Source organism: Microcaecilia unicolor, chromosome 4, assembly GCF_901765095.1.
Source record: "Microcaecilia unicolor chromosome 4, aMicUni1.1, whole genome shotgun sequence".
NCBI classification, from domain to species: Eukaryota; Metazoa; Chordata; class Amphibia; order Gymnophiona; family Siphonopidae; genus Microcaecilia; species Microcaecilia unicolor.
The window spans coordinates 64,899,664-64,916,532 of NC_044034.1; the positions used below are offsets into that span (position 1 = coordinate 64,899,664).

The 16,869-nt window shown below is 40.2% G+C and overlaps 1 protein-coding gene across 1 annotated transcript in view; it reads right to left on the bottom strand.

The window, feature by feature from the left end:
• Window positions 1-6,818: 6,818 nt before the first annotated feature.
• Window positions 6,819-16,869, bottom strand: part of LATS2 (large tumor suppressor kinase 2) — a 76,239-nt gene continuing 66,188 nt past the window's right edge. The window contains exons 8-9 of the mRNA XM_030200299.1: window positions 10,899-11,005; window positions 6,819-8,722 (exon numbers count right to left, since the gene is read on the bottom strand). Coding sequence (XP_030056159.1) covers window positions 8,231-8,722; window positions 10,899-11,005 — 599 coding nt within the window. The 3' untranslated portion in view covers window positions 6,819-8,230. The remainder of the gene's footprint in view (window positions 8,723-10,898; window positions 11,006-16,869) is intronic.

A 16,869-nucleotide genomic window follows, 5' to 3' on the forward strand; every position in this document is an offset into this window, starting at 1 on the left:
GTTTCTGCCTCTTCTAATTCTGCTTTCCTGCATGCAGAGGTGGTAGCAGCAGCAGCTTCTGCCTCTTTTAATTCCACTTTCCTGTGAGTAGAGGTGGCAGCAGCAGTAGCCTTCTTTCTCTCCTCTATTTTGAGATTTTCAAGTTCTATGGCAGCTTCTTGTTTATTATAAAAAGCTTTTAATTTGGCAGCCACTGCATCCATTTGCAGTTTAAGAGCAATAGAGCCCACAGTGGACCTGCTGAAATGACTTGTCCTGTGTGATTTTACAGACCTGGAACCTCTAGAATTTCTAGAACTGTGTCTAGAGTTGCCTGAATGTTGAGATGGATTTTCCGTTGCCTGAATGTTGAGATGGATTTTCCCCTGCTGGTTCTGTGTGTGTTGCTGTGCCTTTCTAGTCTACTTCAGTTTCATGCATCTCTCTGGCTTTCATAGGCACATGTGGTTTGTTTGGCCTTTAAACCCTTTTCACTACCAAAGTTGGCTTGTGTTGTGTCCCCTGTGTCAGACTACTCAATTACTTCAGAATCTGCCATGCTTGCACAGGTAAAATAAACCACTTTTCTGTTTTTTTGTTTCTTAGAACACCTTGCACATAGAACCTTGGCTTTGTGCCAAATGTTGCCCTGTAGAAACATCAAGGGGGGGGGGAGGGAAGGTGCAGGCAGCTCTGTATTCTCCTGTTGCACACAGCACCTTTCACTAGGAAGCCCTTATATGGAAATTCCTTTCTTTTCCTTTATATCTTGCAGGCAGTGAGGGGGGCACAGCTTTATGATATTTTGTTGTTTTATTCTGTTTTTCTTAATCATTCCTAACATTTAGCATTTTTTTGCTATCACCACACATGGAGCAAAGCATTTTAACGTATTGTCTACAATGACACCTAAATCATTTTCCTTGCTGGTGATTCCTAATGTGGAACCTAGCATCATGTGCCATTATTTGGGTTATTCTTCCCAATGTGCATGATTTTGCACTTAACCACATGAAATTTCATCTGCCTTTTGAATGCCCAATCTTCCAAGGTCCTCTTGCAATTTTATGCACTCCGCATGTGATTTCACAACTTTTAATCATTTCATGTCATCTGCAAATTTGATTACCTCACTCATCCTCCCCATTTCCAGATCATTTATAGATATGTTTAAAAGCATTGCTGCCAGTACAGATCCTTGCTGCACTCCACTACTTACCTTCCTCCATTTGCAGAATTGGCCATTTAAACCTACTCTTCATTTTCTGTCTTTTATCCAGTTCCTTATCCACAACAGAATATTGCTTCTTATCCCATGGCTTTTCAATTTTCTTAGGAGTTTCATGAAGGACTCTGGACAACCCAAAAAGTTCAGAGGCAGCCATTTCACTCTCCACTGCCCCCGGATCCAGCATTTGCCCCTCACTTTTGGCCCGGCAACCCTCCAGGTCTACCTCAACATCATTATCAGTGCAGCAGCAGCAACACACATCTGATACCTATGCTAGCCTCACAGGCTTCCCTCTGCCACGACCTGCCAGAGATGAAACAAGAAGTGACATCAGTGAGGATGGGAAGCAGCAGAGGGAAGGCTGTAGGGCCAATGCAGACAGTGGATGTGCTTTGCTGCTGTGTCAGCAAAGATGCTGAGGTAGATTGGAGAGGAGGCGGGAGTTTCTAGGCCATGGGTGGGTACAAATACTGGATCCAAGGGCGGGAGAGAGGAAAGCGAGGTGGCTGCCGCAGAACCTTTTTGGTGGTATAGACAGGGTGGGCCTGTGCCCACCCAAACCCACCTACACTACTGACTGACATCAGGGTTACTGGTCTGTAGTTTCTCAGATCATCCTTGAAACCATTTTTAAAAATTGGCATTACATTGGCCATTTTCCAATTTTCAGGTAACATGGATGATTTTAATGTCAGATTACAGCAGTAGCGTAGCCAGCCCTGCAATTTTGGAGGTGTACAGGGGTGGAGGGCAACATTCCTCTCCTCCCCCCTCACATGCTAACCATACCTTTACTAGCAGGGATGCTGAGGCCTCGCCAGCCAAATAAATACAATGCCTCTGCTCCTTGTATTCTCTTGCTACTTCCTTCCTACTCAGAGCATGTGTGAGAAGTCCCAGCATGCTCAGAACAGTAAGAAAGCAGCGCGAGTGGAGCAACAGCATTGTATTAATTTGGATGGCAGGGCTTTGGCATCCCTGTGAGCCAAGGTAAAGGGGTGATATAGTTCCAGAGGGGGCCTGAGCCCAAAGTGAGGGGGCCCAGGTCCATCTGTGGCTATACCACTGGGTGATAGATGAAAACTTAGTCTGCAGATGTACTATTGGCAAGCTATCTGTTTGTTCTGGCAGACAGTAGTATAACCCTACCAGTATTCTCTTTCCCATCACACATGGAATTTCTATCCATAAGGATTCCATATCATATTACTATCTGTTTCCTGCTGAACTTTTATTCTGTGAGATGAAATTCCCTCTTTAACATATAGCGTCACACCCTTCCAATTTGAACTACCCTTTAATTGTGATATTTGTACCCAGGTATTGGTTATCCTCCTTCCACCAGATCTCTTGAGATGCCTATATATCTACCTCTTCATTTAGAGCTATATAGTCTAATTTTCCCCATCCTATTTTTTAAGGCTTCTAGCTTTTGTATATAGCAGTGGTTCCCAAATCTGGTCCTGGAGGCACCAGTCAGGTTTTCAAGATATCCACAATTAATATTTATGAGGTATATTTGCATGCACTGTCTCCACTGCATGCAAATTTCTCTCATAAATATTCAATGTGGATATCCTGAAAACCTGACTGACTGGGATGCCTCCAGTACCAGGTTTGGGAACCACTGGTATACAGACATTTCAAAGTGTGTTTTTTTTGTATTTAAATGCTGCATAGCAGTTGACAGGGATAATTTTGCAATCTTTACAGCTCTCGCCTTTAAGGCTCCTGACTTAGTTTTGCCTTTGTTGCAACCTCTTTATTAGAATGCCTTAACTTCACTGTTTTGATAGTATCCTCCAGAGATACCTCACTCCAAACCATGCCCTCCTAGTGGTAAAGAAGTATGGCAGTACTTGTTGCTGTGAGACAGTGGCACCTTGTGGTTAAACTGTCAAATCAATCCTTTGGAATCTGTTGACAATGGTTAAATATATTATCACATTTAATTGTACTGTTCTTTCTAAACCAACAGAATGTGTGGGAACCACTCCATTCAAACAACCCCTCCCCTCTTGGTCAGAGACAACACAGGCTCTTTTCAAACAGTAAGCCTTTCCAATAGAGCAGGGATTCTCAAACCAGTCCTCGAGATAAACCAAACCTGTCTGGTTTTCTAGCTATCCACAATAAATATGCATGAGATAAATTTGCATGCACTGCCTCTATTGTATGCAAATCTATCTCTTGCATATTCATTATGGGTATCATGAAAATCTGACTGGCTGGGTGTCCCAAGGACTGGGTTGAGAACCCCTGCAATAGAGGGATCAGAGAGAGCCTGCCTGCATTTATGCTGCCCAGGAGCCTGAATCTAAATGTTGTAAAATGGAAGCCCTATAAAATATTTAAATATGAATCAAATTAAAATTAGTGAAGAACAATTCTGTCAAGTTCTAAGTGCAAATGGCAATGGGTATTCTGGTCAAATCTCTCATCTACTCTGTGACCTCTTTAACTGCTGTCAATCTGCAGAGGGTATTTCCGTAATGCAACCTAAGATCCCACCCACCGATACCAGCACACCATGCTGCTTTATTCTTGCATATGAACTGAGCATGTGCAAGGTGCCAGCATTGACAGCTCGGAGCACTGCTGCTGAGTTCTGTAGGGTTGGTGGGTTGAAGATGTCTTCAGCTGGTGAGGCTTGGGGATCCCTTCCAGGTAAGGTGGGGAGGGGAGTGGGAGTGGAAGGAAGAAAGATTAGACAGGAAATACCTCATGCCCCCTTATTTCATCCATTGGTCCACCCAAATTTTGCCTTCTGACTACACCATTGGTGATATCCCACAGGAACTGATAATACCTATCTAGCTACATAAATGTCATCTAACCATACAAATTTCAGCTACCAGCATCATATGCTTATCTCAGTAACAAAGCTGCATACATTTTCCAGAATAAAGTTGCTCTCCACTCAGTGGCTAAATGTATATGAATGGGGTTCAGAGCACATATACTTATAGGTACAGAGAAAAGGGATATGGCAGGGAAGGCAAGGTACACATGAAGGTATGATCAATTTCTTCCTAGTAGTTAAGCCACTTTTATTCTCTTAGGCTTGCCTCTCATAAAAAAAGTAGTGATCACGAACAGTGCACTGGCACTGAGGCTTTAATGAGTGAGAAGGAACTGAAAGAGTGTAAGTGTGAGATGGCCTTCAAATGGGTGAGGGCTTGGCATCTCTGCTACAGTCTGGTAACTTAAGTTTTCACACAGTGCTTGCAACGTACCTCAGTCTTGAGATGTCACTCGCCTTCATTTCTAACTCTAATTCTGGTAAGACCATACACTGACATCGACTTTGAACCATCTTTATATAGAACATAATGGATAGGGTGGCTGTCCTGACTGGATTTGTGGCCCTAACATCATAAAGCTGGTCTGATGTCATAAAGCCTTACTGACCAATTAGATTTTGACCAGTTGCACCTGACAACCACACTGCCTAGCCAGTGACCTGATGCCTGTTTTGTTTTCCTTCAAGTTGTTGATAGGAGCACCAGCCTCTACTCTGTACTATCTGGTGTAATGTTAATGTGGATAAGTGCAAAGTGAGGTGTATAAGGTAAAAATAGTCTTTAATTGTATGTACACAATGTGGGTTCCATATTAGATGTTACCATTCAGGAAAGGGAACTTTGTGTCATAATGGAAAATACATTGAAATCCTCAGCTTAGTATGCAGCTGTGGTCAAAAATGCAAATAGAATGTTGGAATTAGTATGACTTGGAGGGTCAGCGGCAAGTGCTTTGTACTTCAATGCAGAAGGTCCCCAAGTTAATTTTTAGATTGGGTCTTCCACAACCCAGGTTAACTGATTATGCTGCAAGGGGACATTCATAGCCTATGGGGAGATGGACTCCTGGATAATGCTAAGGATTAGCACCTCATGGCTAGATTTACAGCCTGTGTGATACAGGTGTTTGGAAGCAGCCTGTATCACACAGCCCCAGGGAATGGCTTCTCCTCTCAGAACCATTGCTGCTTGGAGGGTCTATTAAAAGATGGGAATGAAAGTGGTTGAAGGGTTCACTGCAGGAAGACCCAAGCACTGGTTCTGAATGAGATGGAAAGAAAAATCTACCAGCTGCAGAAAAAAGTTAGGGATTATACAGGCAGGAACATAGATTAAGGGAGAAAGATATCAATGAAGGTTACTGTTAAGATATGTTATTTTACCACTAACATGCTATTTTAGCACAGGTCCCATTTTATGCAATGAGACCTAGGGCCTTGTTTACTAAGCCACGTTAGAGGCGGCATCTACAACAGTAGAATAACATGTCTTAACGATAGCCCACATTGATATTCTCAGTTTTCTTCTCCGGGTGGGGGGTGGGGGGTGGGGGGGGAGGAGTTTAACATTAATACTTCTGTATAAATCTAAGTGTGGTCATGCCTTGAGCATTTTGTGCAATTCTGGTCAACCCATTTCCAAAAAGATATAGCAGAACCAGAAAAGCTTCAGAGAACATCAAAAGAATTCCTAATGAAAAAGGCTAAACAGGTTACAACTTTTCAGTATCATAAAGAGATAACAGGCACATAACTAACAGACATCTGAATTTTTTTAACTTAAATTTTTAATAGTAAATTGTGCCAGTATAAAGCTTTCAAAGGCAATTATATATCAATAAATAACAGTTAAGTTCCTGAGAGAGCCTAGCACATAAAAAGATATCAGAGATGTAAACAACAATAAATGGCATTACTATAAAAAGAAGTAATACTGACTCTTGCATACCTGTCACACCAGCAGCACAGCACTCCTCTCATACAAATGTAAACAAAGATACAAGGCTCCCTCCCCCCCCCCCCCCTTTAGACATTTTGGAATTGATACATGTGTTGTTGCTTAGATAGCTAAACAAATCAAGATATGTTAAAAGCATCAAGGAATAATATATGGAAAATACAAAGCTTCAATTCTCTCCCTCCCTCCCCAAAAACCCCCTCAATGAAGACTGTTTCTTCAAATTTCTTATGCTAATCAGAATTAAAGAATACTTTTTTGGTTTATCGGTGCCTGTTTAGTTACATATATAATTACATAGGTGTATATAGATATATATATATTTTATATATATGCAAATATGTATGGCTTAAGTATTTTCGTATTACTTTGATTAATCCTTACTTTTATATTTAAAAAATGCAAATTTCAAAGTCAGACGTTAAAGTATAATAAATGTAACTTGATAGACATGAAGACCCAACATATTCCAAAGTAGTAGCAAATCTGTACGTTGTTAAATCAGGACCCTTAAAGTATTTGCTACAGGTGATACAATATAAAACTGTGAGGCTGAACTTAACTACTGTAAGTTGTAACTATTAAATAGCTACTAGGTATTGGGTACATGAATACACAGGTTAACATGATAAGGCTATGCTAGGAATCTTTTGTGTGTCATTATTCAAATTCATTTACCAATGAAAAATGATTACTCAGCTAAGGATCTAATTACTTAAATAGGATGGCTCTAGATTACCTCAGTTCTAAAACAGAAACTTATGCATTAAAAATATGATGGCTAATCACTAAAAAAAAAATAAAAAAAAATGCATGAACACCACCTTGAAAATGTCTCATTTTCATGATTTTTTTTAAACAAAAATGGAATCCACAGGGCCTGCCTGCACATGGAAAGCAATCATACTTCAAACGCAGAAAAATACTTATCATGCATCATTTGTCACACACCAGACACAAATCACACCCAAATCGGCATTTTCTCTTACTTTCTATTTCACTCAGGATCCAAAAGACAGAATAGCTTTCAGATCTTGTCACAATCTTGAAATGTATGTGATACAAAAATCACTGTATGCATGTATAGCAGCACCAGTGATCTCTGTAAAACTGGAGATTTGTGTGATTATATCTTTTTTTTTTTCAAAATATTGCACAATTTTATTCAGTTTAACACTTTTGCCTATATATATATATATATATATATATATATATATATATATAATCCAGGTAACATCTTCCCCATCCCTCCACTTGTAAGGGAAAAAATATCACACTGTGATTTAAGTGCGAAGGCAAAAAGCCATAAAACTCTTTGTAGAAAAGTAACAGCAGCATGATTTGTCAGTTATTCTCTGTACAATAGTAGCAATGTCTACTTCAGAAAACATTAAGTGCTCTTTCTAAACAAGTCTAACTTCTAAAAATATTGCTTGTTGTTGGAGCCTAAAAAATAGCAAACGAGAGAAATCTGGTTTGAATATGGTACATTAATTTCCCTCTAAAAGAGTATACAATTAATCTATTTACAGGAGATAGAACTGCATTAAATGGTGACCTGCAAACATTTTATTTATGCACTTATAGTCTGCCTAGACTACGTGGAGTACAGAGTTAAACAGATATTTAAAAATGCCATGTTTTCTATGGAGACTGGCTAAATAAATATTTTTTCCTGCCATCCTGTTAGTTGTGACACGTAGTGTAACTACAGATGCTAAATGGGTCTACACCTACGTTGGGACCAGCTGAGTTGCCTTTGTCTGGAAGTAACAGATTCCTATTAAAATCACATATGTTGAAAATCTCATCACTACCACTGCCCTTTTTGGTTAGTTGTGGATTTTAAAATTGGAAACAAAATTGCACGGTTAAATGTATTTTCCAAAGAGGGTTCAGCTTGAATTTTGGTAGCGTCTCCAGCTTTTGATGGAGTTCTATTACAGGCTGGATGGCTTTCGATACACTGCACTGAGCCCGATGGGCCTTAAATATTGCATAAAATTTAATGTCCTGCTGCATTAATCTAGTTTCTTTTCTAATAAAAAAAAATACAGTAAAGGAGTAGACTGAAAGACCAGGAAAAAAGGAGAGAAGTGGTTGTCATACAAAAGATGTCCAAACTGCTGATATGGCCACCAGACTGAATGACTAAGGAAATGAATAATTTTTGGAGACATTCTTGATTAAAAAATTTCAGTTATTTGCAGATCATCTTTTCTAAGCATGAGACTCCTGCATAATTCACATATTTCAAAGTTTATACATATACAGGCTGGCAGCCTTCAGTCTGATTCATTGAATCTTTATTTTCTATAGGCAGCTTATCACTGTGGTTACTTTCAGATCCAGAAGTCTTTGGGTATCGAAATGGATATCCATTGTCATCAAAAAACCTCCGGAAAGTGAATTCATAAAATGCATGTTCTGTATGTTTACTACCGGCACAGGTCAATGCGTCCCATGTCCTGGTACTGTCCTCACTGTCATTCCATGAATTTTCTTCTTCAACTGGGTCAAAATTGGATGTATCCATTGGATGGCTTATCTTTGGAATATAAGGTGCAGGCTGCCTGCGAATATCACTAGAAAAGTCAACAGCATCAAAGAAAGGGTGGCCTTTAATATCACCTATACCACTTCTTCCAAGTCTATCCTCTGCAGCACAGCAGAGTTTTATAATAAGATCTCTTGCTTCTGGGCTTAGCTTGTTCTGTGATGGAATGTGAAGTGTGCTCTCCCAGTTTATCACCTAGAAACAGAAAAAGCAATTATAGACATTGTTTTTGGGGTCTTGCAATTTCACAGCCAAGGAGAAACCATATAATTAGCTTGTTGTCTCATAAATTAAACCTGAAGTTCTCCTGTCACTGAATTCAGTCATCTGAAGGAAGCTACAAAGTGTCTGCACTTGTTTTCCCCTTTTACCTGACCACACACGTGCAGACTGGCCCTAACAGCCAAACAGCATGGCCAGGAAGTATATTTGTCACTAGGACATATGCCAGTTTCTGCAGTGAAGTCCAGATCCATTATTAGTATTACTGCTATCATCTAGAGTTGAAGAAATAGAAGCACCTGCTCTCATAGCTATACTTTCTATTGTCCTGATTCTGAGAGGTATGAATTTCACTTTTGAAAAATTACTTTTCCTACTCCATTTTTTACATAAAAAAATAAATAAATGAATTTTATATGAGTGGTATATGTTTTACTCCACTTCTGCCTCAGCACTGAAGGTTGCTGTCCTCAGTGTGAAAAGAATAACTCTGCTTGCGAGCCACTTTGCAATCAGCATTATTCTACCAACTCAGGAACATCAGGCCTCAAAAGCTGCAGTCTGATGCTACCAATTTGCATCTTAAAGGACCCAGACCTACTTTCAACATTCCTGGCATCTAGTGGTGCCTGGATTCAAAATGGTGAAGGCAATCCCTAGCAGTATTCTCATGGTACTACTTCTAGGGGTCATGTTTCCATGTAACCTGCCCTTATACAGAAATATGACTTTAGTTGTCATCCTGCAAGACTACTACTAGGGGTTACCGATGCCATTTTGAGCCTGGCACTGGCAAGGTCAGGTGTGACTGGAGATCGCTCCTGCCCAGTCCCACTAGACCTTAGAGATGCTGATGATGGCAATCACCGGCTCCTTTAACATGCGGCTCTGAAGCACTGGACTGCAGCTTGACAGCCCAATGCTCCTTGGGCAAAAACATAACCCCAGCATTAGAGCCCTAATGCAGCTTCATAACTACCCTCCTTAGTTACATAACAATGTGTACTTTTTCTATATACGTATACTTTCCTTGGAAAACTGATACAAAAAATCAACAAGGTAGAAATTCTACCTGCTGACAAACTTTTAAAATTGCCTCCTAAGGGGCTTGGAGATTTTCTCAAATGACCTGGCCCACAACTAGCCTTCCAATTTCAGGCAAAAATCAAGTCAGATCAAAAGGAGCAGTTTTAGCTTAAGTCCTTTAAATGGGCCTAGCACATTCTAGTGAAAATCTATGGATAAAGTGATAGCTCTGCCCCACTCTACGTGACTATAGGGCCTGAGGTTATTATAACAAACAAAAATACATTGTTGATATTGTACTTTTAATGCTATAAACCACTTTTACCACTGATCATGGAATTCTCCACTCCAGACAATACTCTCAGACAGCACAGGGGACCCTCAATAGCTCTTAGAGCTAGAAGTGTCTGTTCACACTATCCTTCCATATCCTTCTATTGTTGGCTGAAGTTGCTACTTCAACCCGACTATCTTCTCTGTCCTCTAGGCTCAAGCTTGTCACCTCTGAACATAACTATGGGGATGATGTAAATGTGTAATTTAGAAAACTCTGCTGCAGAATTTTGAATATCTATCACAGGAACCAAATGCTGTGATTATAGATACCTTTTCCTTGTCAACTGGCCAAACATCCCCTTCCCCAAGTGATTAAAGCTAATAGCTAAATATAAATTGTATTTCAAATGTATTATGTAAGGCATTTAATAGCAGTCTGGAACAAAATATATAAATATCTAAACGCACACTTTTACATTCTGAATTTCACAACCATCCTGCACGACAGATCATTGCTGACTATGAAGCACATGCCAGTAGAAATGAACAGCAGAAATATTTTAATTTAAAAAGTGTTTATCTAGACTGTTCCACACCCACAGTATTTATTGTATGGCCGGCCTCTTTGTGTCAGGACTGCTATGATTTCCATACCTGGAGTACACAACTATGTGTACCATTTATACATGAAAATAAAATGTTGCATTCAGCCGAGATCTTCCTACTCTCTGGTAGCCTGAGTGGGCCAGTCTTGTCTTTTTTTTTTTTTTTGCAGTTACGTACTATGTATCTCTCTTGAAAAAATAGTAAATTTAGATTCCTCATGTTTTGCAATTTGGAAACTCACCTTAAGCTGGGTTTCTGTGGGAGAGGCAGCCAGAAATGGAGGCTGTCCCACCAACATTTCAAAGAGAATCACGCCAACACTCCACCAGTCACACAACTGTGTATACCCTAAAAAGGAAGCCAAGAATAAAGGCAGAGTTAACCTTTAACCCTAGAAATTAGATGTTTGTCTTTGTCAATTAAAAAAAAAAAACTCTGAAATTATACTTGCATTTCTACAGTAGGTTTTCATTTACCTAGTTTTACTAATGTAAGACCACTAATACTCTCTCTCTCTCTTTCCTTCTTTTCTTAAAACTATCCACCTCTTTCTCATTCTAAGAACTTACATCTACCCTCTGATCATGATGATTTAACCTTTTTAAATGTTCTAAATGTATAAGAATTTCTAAATATCCAATCTAAGAAAGTACCTGCTTATAATATGTGACTGTCCTCCACATTGAACTTGATGGTTAAGCAGCTTATAAATGCCAGAATTAAATTCATGATAAATATTGACCCTTAGTCTACCATTTTTATCTAATTTCTTCCTTTGTGGATTCATCAGGGATATACAAAACCATTAGCATAATCATTCGCATCTCTAATTTGGACATTTTTTAAAAGATTTTATTTTTCATACTTTCACAATTCTCATTAAAACTCTCCCTCATCATATTTCATAGTAGTTGTCAAATGTATTCACTTGTTTAACAGAATCCATTGCTTCTTTTGTAGTATCAATCAATACAATCAAATCAAAGGAAAATTTATTAAGGATAGAATTTAATTTATTAATACATGCTTATCAGTAAATAATTTAGGCTCCTTGATTATTCTAATTCCCCATAATCAAATACAGGTGGTTTTAATGTCGTAGTGGTTAATTTATCTAAAACCATACTTACCAATGTACAAATGAGTGTACTTTCAAAAGGACTACAATTTGTGCTAGCTCAGCTGTATAATGCCTTTCAAGTTAGAGTTGATTTTGAAAGATTTATAAAGCATTTATGCATACATTTTTTTCTTAATGGCACATCTGATAGATTCTTACATACTGAATATTAAAGTACTAAAGAATGATGGGGAAGCTAAATATTTTCTTTTGCTTCTCCCATTTGTAAAGCTTTTTTTTTTTCTTACGTACAAACTTACAGACACATTACCTGTAAAGCTCACTCTCTGAAATAGTCCTGACATCTCTGGTTTGTATCAGAGGCTACGGAGAGTGAAAATAACCTTGCTAACTTCTCAGTCTGCTGCTGCAGAATTGCCAAATACCTTGTTCCGGGAGGAAGACCTTTTGGCCAGAACTGTTTTTTTGAATTTACATCCCAATTAAGTGTGCTATTTGTAGTATCTGATTCTACCCACTGAAATGCTGCAAATCTTATAATGCACCAGGATAGGGATTAGAGAGCTGCACGGCTTCCGTCCCCGCGGGAATCCCGCGGAACCCGCGGGATTCCCGCGGGGACGGAGGCAGTTCCTGTGGGGTTCCCGCGGGGGGTGGAAGCAGTTCTGCGGGGATGGAGGCAGTTCCTGCGGGGTTCCCACGGGGATGGAACCAGTTCTGTGGGCTTCCCGTGGAAGTGTAAGCTGCACCTGCACCAGCCTCTCATCTACCGAATACCAATTTATTTGAGTGCTGTCTCCTCCTCCTCCTCCTCCTCTTCTTCCTTGCTTTAACAGCATAAATGTGGAAAGTCTTCCATTAAGGAGGTGGTAGAGTCACAAATGATGACGGAATTCAAAAAGGCGTGGGATGAACACAGAGGATCTCTAATTAGAAAATGGAAGTTATATAAAAGCTAACCTTAAATGGCTGCATGTGTGTGGATGTGTCAAGTGACGCTTAGATGGCGACTCTGGCTGTGATGAACTAGAGCTGATACCTGGCAGACTTGTATGGTTTGTGTCTCATACATGGCAATCTGGTTTAGGATGGGCTGGAAAGGGCTTAGACAGCAACTTCAGTGGCTGGAACATGAGGACAGTGCTGGACAGACTTTTATGGTCTGTGTCCCACAAATGAGAACATGAATAGGCTGGAGTGGGCTTCAATGGCAACTCCAGTAGTTGGAACATAAGGATAGGGCCAGAAAGACTTCTGAGGTTTTTGTTCCAGAAACACGAAAGAAAGACCATAATCAAGTATATAATATCACACTTGTTGATTTAATGATGAATTGATCATGAGTGTGACTATTGGGCAGAGTGGATGGACCGTTCAGGTCTATTTGCTGTCACTTACTATGTTACTATTAATCCTCTTTGCTCCCAGACTGGTGCACAGACCTCAGCTCTGACACAGGCACAAGAATCAGATGTCACCTGACCTACTGGCGCGTGCATGTGGCGACCTCTCAGCACACACTGCCAGTGAATCAGAGACAAATCTTACATGTGCGCACCAGAGTGTTCCAAGTTCCAACTTCCGTTCCTTCCTTGCCTACAGTGCTGTGGCTGAAATCCAGAGAGAGACTGAGGGAGCTGACTGGAACTTTCTTTTATGTACTATTAAATTCTTACAGGGATGGGTGGGGATGGGTTAAATTCTTGCAGGGACGGGTGGGGACGGGTTTGGATGGTTTAAATTTTTGCGGGGATGGGTAAGATTCCAGTGGGGATGGGTGGGGACGGGTAAGATTCCAGCAGGGACGGGCGGGGATGGGTAAGATTTCTGTCCCCGTGCAACTCTCTAATAGGGATGTCAAATTCAGGACTGGCCCAAAATTTCCCTCCTGAAACTGGGTAAAATTTGCAGCTCTCCAGCTTGAACCATTAAGCCACTCCATTCAAAGTTATGTGCTTGCCTAGTCTGTGAGTGAACATAGGTACTATTACTACTAACATGCTGTGAAGAAACAGTGTGTTTTAAGCCTATAAAATGTATTGGATATTTTCTTGTCGTAAATATGTCCTTGGTATATTTCTTCTGTTTGGCCAGCAGATGGTGCATATTTATCTGGCACACAGATAATAGGAAGTGCCTGTAGTGATGTAACCAGTTTTCATTTGAAATTTGACTATTCTGGGCTCCGATTGGCATGGAGTTTTGAAATTACCCAGTAGTGGCTGGCTGTTGCTTCAGTCTTAACCCATGAAGAAGAGAGAGAGAGATCTCTTTGCTGAGGATGTCTGATCTTCCCAGGTATGTTTAGCCAGTATGCAAAGGTTTTGTTAGTGCTATAATTGATCCATTTTTCAGTTACTTGTTACCGTTTGCTATTTGCACGTTTTTGTCCACTGTTCAATATTTTTATGAGAATAAACACAATTTTTTTTTTGTTCTGCCTGGCTGGACTGATAAAGAATCCTGGTGGTTTGTGTGTTGGGTCTGTGAGTGCTTTCTGGGAACTGAGGGACCACTGGGAGTGTGGCCTCCAGTACCCTAGAAATCACTGGGGATAATTTGGGAGACTCGTCCAGAAGCAGTTGTGACACAGTCGGTAGGAGGAGGGTGCCAATGCAGAGCACAAGCGGCAGGTGCAGGTGGACCTGAGCTGTGCTGGGGATAGACCCTCTGAGTGGCCACGTGGTAACCCCAGGCGGGTGGCTAGGCATTTCGTGACGGATATCCACAGCTATATTCTGCACTTTGTTACTTCTGAAGAAGTGAAAGGTGGTAGGAAGTTATGAATGAAGACTGGGGGACAGGGGAGGCAAGAAAGGTAAATGTGACTCTGATGGAAAGGGTGGTCAGAAAAGTCCTAAATGTGGATCCATGGTAGGAGGCCCCACAAATGTATGTTTGCTAGGTATCAGTATAATGTTAATCTGGCCCTGTATAAAGTGCACCATATAAAGTTGATGACCTGAAATGCAGCAGACATGGTCCCCTGAACACTATCTTGCTTTGATAGTCCAAGGGCTGTAGATCTTGACCAAGAGGAATACTAGAGAATTTTCTGCACTTCTTTGCTTTCTTCATGGATTGCTTCGACCATGTTGGAGGGATGCAAGACCTAGACTTTTGTTGAAACTAGGTGCTGGATGGGTCTTATATTTTAGTCTACTTTCTTGGAAACTAATGCATATTAAATAGAGTTTGCCAGATGAAATTGTCCGTGTTGCAGTAATCCATGAATTGGGCTTCTATGAACTTTAGAAGGAGCAATGAGTGTACAACTTCAGGGTCTGAATCTGAGGTAGACTGTAGAGAAGGTCTTGAGAAGATCAAATTCCTCTACCCTACAGTATGCCATTCAGTTGAGATGGTATTGGACATCTGTGATATGCATTAAAGTCATTAAACATCTTTTGCAGAAACAATGGGCCAAATTCTATAAATGGCGCCTTAAAAATCGGTGCCGAAAAACTATGCGCTTAGCGCTATTCTATAAACGATGCCAAAAGTTAGACATAGTTTATAGAATATGCTTAGCGGCCTCTCTTACAACTAAAATTTAGGCACACCCATTAGGCTGCATTAGAATTTATGCACACAATACAGAATATGCCTAGAAAGTTGTGTAAATTCTTAAAGCCAATTAGTCACTAATTGGTTAAGCACCAATTATCAGCGTTGATTGGCTTGTTAATAAATTAAGCTGATTGGCTTGTAAATTAAATTGTGCGCACAATGTGCCGTGTGGCCAAATTTTCGTGCACAACGTAGGAGGCCATTTATAGAATTTGGGAGAAGGTGTTTTAGTGTGTGTAATGAAGCAAAGATTCATCTGCTACAGTCAACAGTAAGAGTCAATCTTGGAGGCTGGGTTACCAGCTTGTACACAGGAATCCTGAAGAGCAGGTGAGGTAGAAGACTTCTGCTAGCAGCACCGAAGAAATATTGTGCTATATTTGTGAGCACCAAGTGAAGTTCTTGGAACTGGTATTTTGAGGTAGTGATTGAGCTGAAGACAACTTCCCAGTTCTGAGTTTAGGAAATACTTACTGAGGAGCTGACATGTCTTTCTCCTGTGCCTTGAACAGGGTTGAAGATGACACCTCACCTTAGATCTGTGCACATGCTCAGAAGGCAGCAGCACTTTGGACAAGGAAATCCCTAGCAGTGATATGCTAGCTGATGGTTATCTTTGGCGACTAGATTTAAAAGTCACTGTGGCAGGGGGTAGAGGCAGTTCCATCAAATAGTCTCTACTCAATGCGCAAAGTCATCCAATTTCTGAATAGAAGCTGCCCTTTTCTCTATTTTGAAGTTGAAGCTGCCTCTTTCAGCTTCTCAGTATTTGTGAAGGTGACTGAGGTGATCCTTTCAGGCTCATGCAGCCATGCGAAAACACTTGACCTCCACTGCCTTAGGTACAAATTACTATTTAGATTGTGAGCCCATTAGGGACAGTGGAAGTACCTGTACAATTGTATGCAAACCATCTCGACTTGTGCTCAAAATAAGCGGTATATCAAATTAATAAACGATAAATGATAATACTAGTGGTCGGCTTGGATTATGGACAGAGCCCACGTATATTAAGACACTTGGGATGTGTGTCAACATTCTGCATTTTTCTGCCATATACAGGGTAGGGCCTAAACCTGGACTTCGACAACATGATCGGAATAATACAAGAAAAATAGAATTTAAGTGTTTTTAAAATAGAAAATGAAGAAAAGAAGAATGACGGACAACTACTGGAAGAAGCAGAGGTAAACACCTTTCAAAAAGTATTAGGAGAGCTTTCATTTTTGCAACTGTTCAGCAGAGTGGAAAAATGAAAGAGTAGATGAAGAGACTGCTTTTGAGTACAGGAAGAGAAGGCATGGTCAGAACTTTACACTCAGCTCTGAGTTCTGAAAGGGCTGATCTGTCCTGGCACCTATTCAACAAGGCATACTAGCAAGATCAGCAACTAAAAATGTACCTATTATCAGCATTGTTTTTGCTCACATCTGCTTGTTTAAATATTGATTATGCTATTTTCTATGACTTCCCCACATTACCTACTTTCAGTATTGTATTCTACTTATATCTAATGCCTACATCTCAATTATAACATCCTTTATGTAACAATAACTGTTTA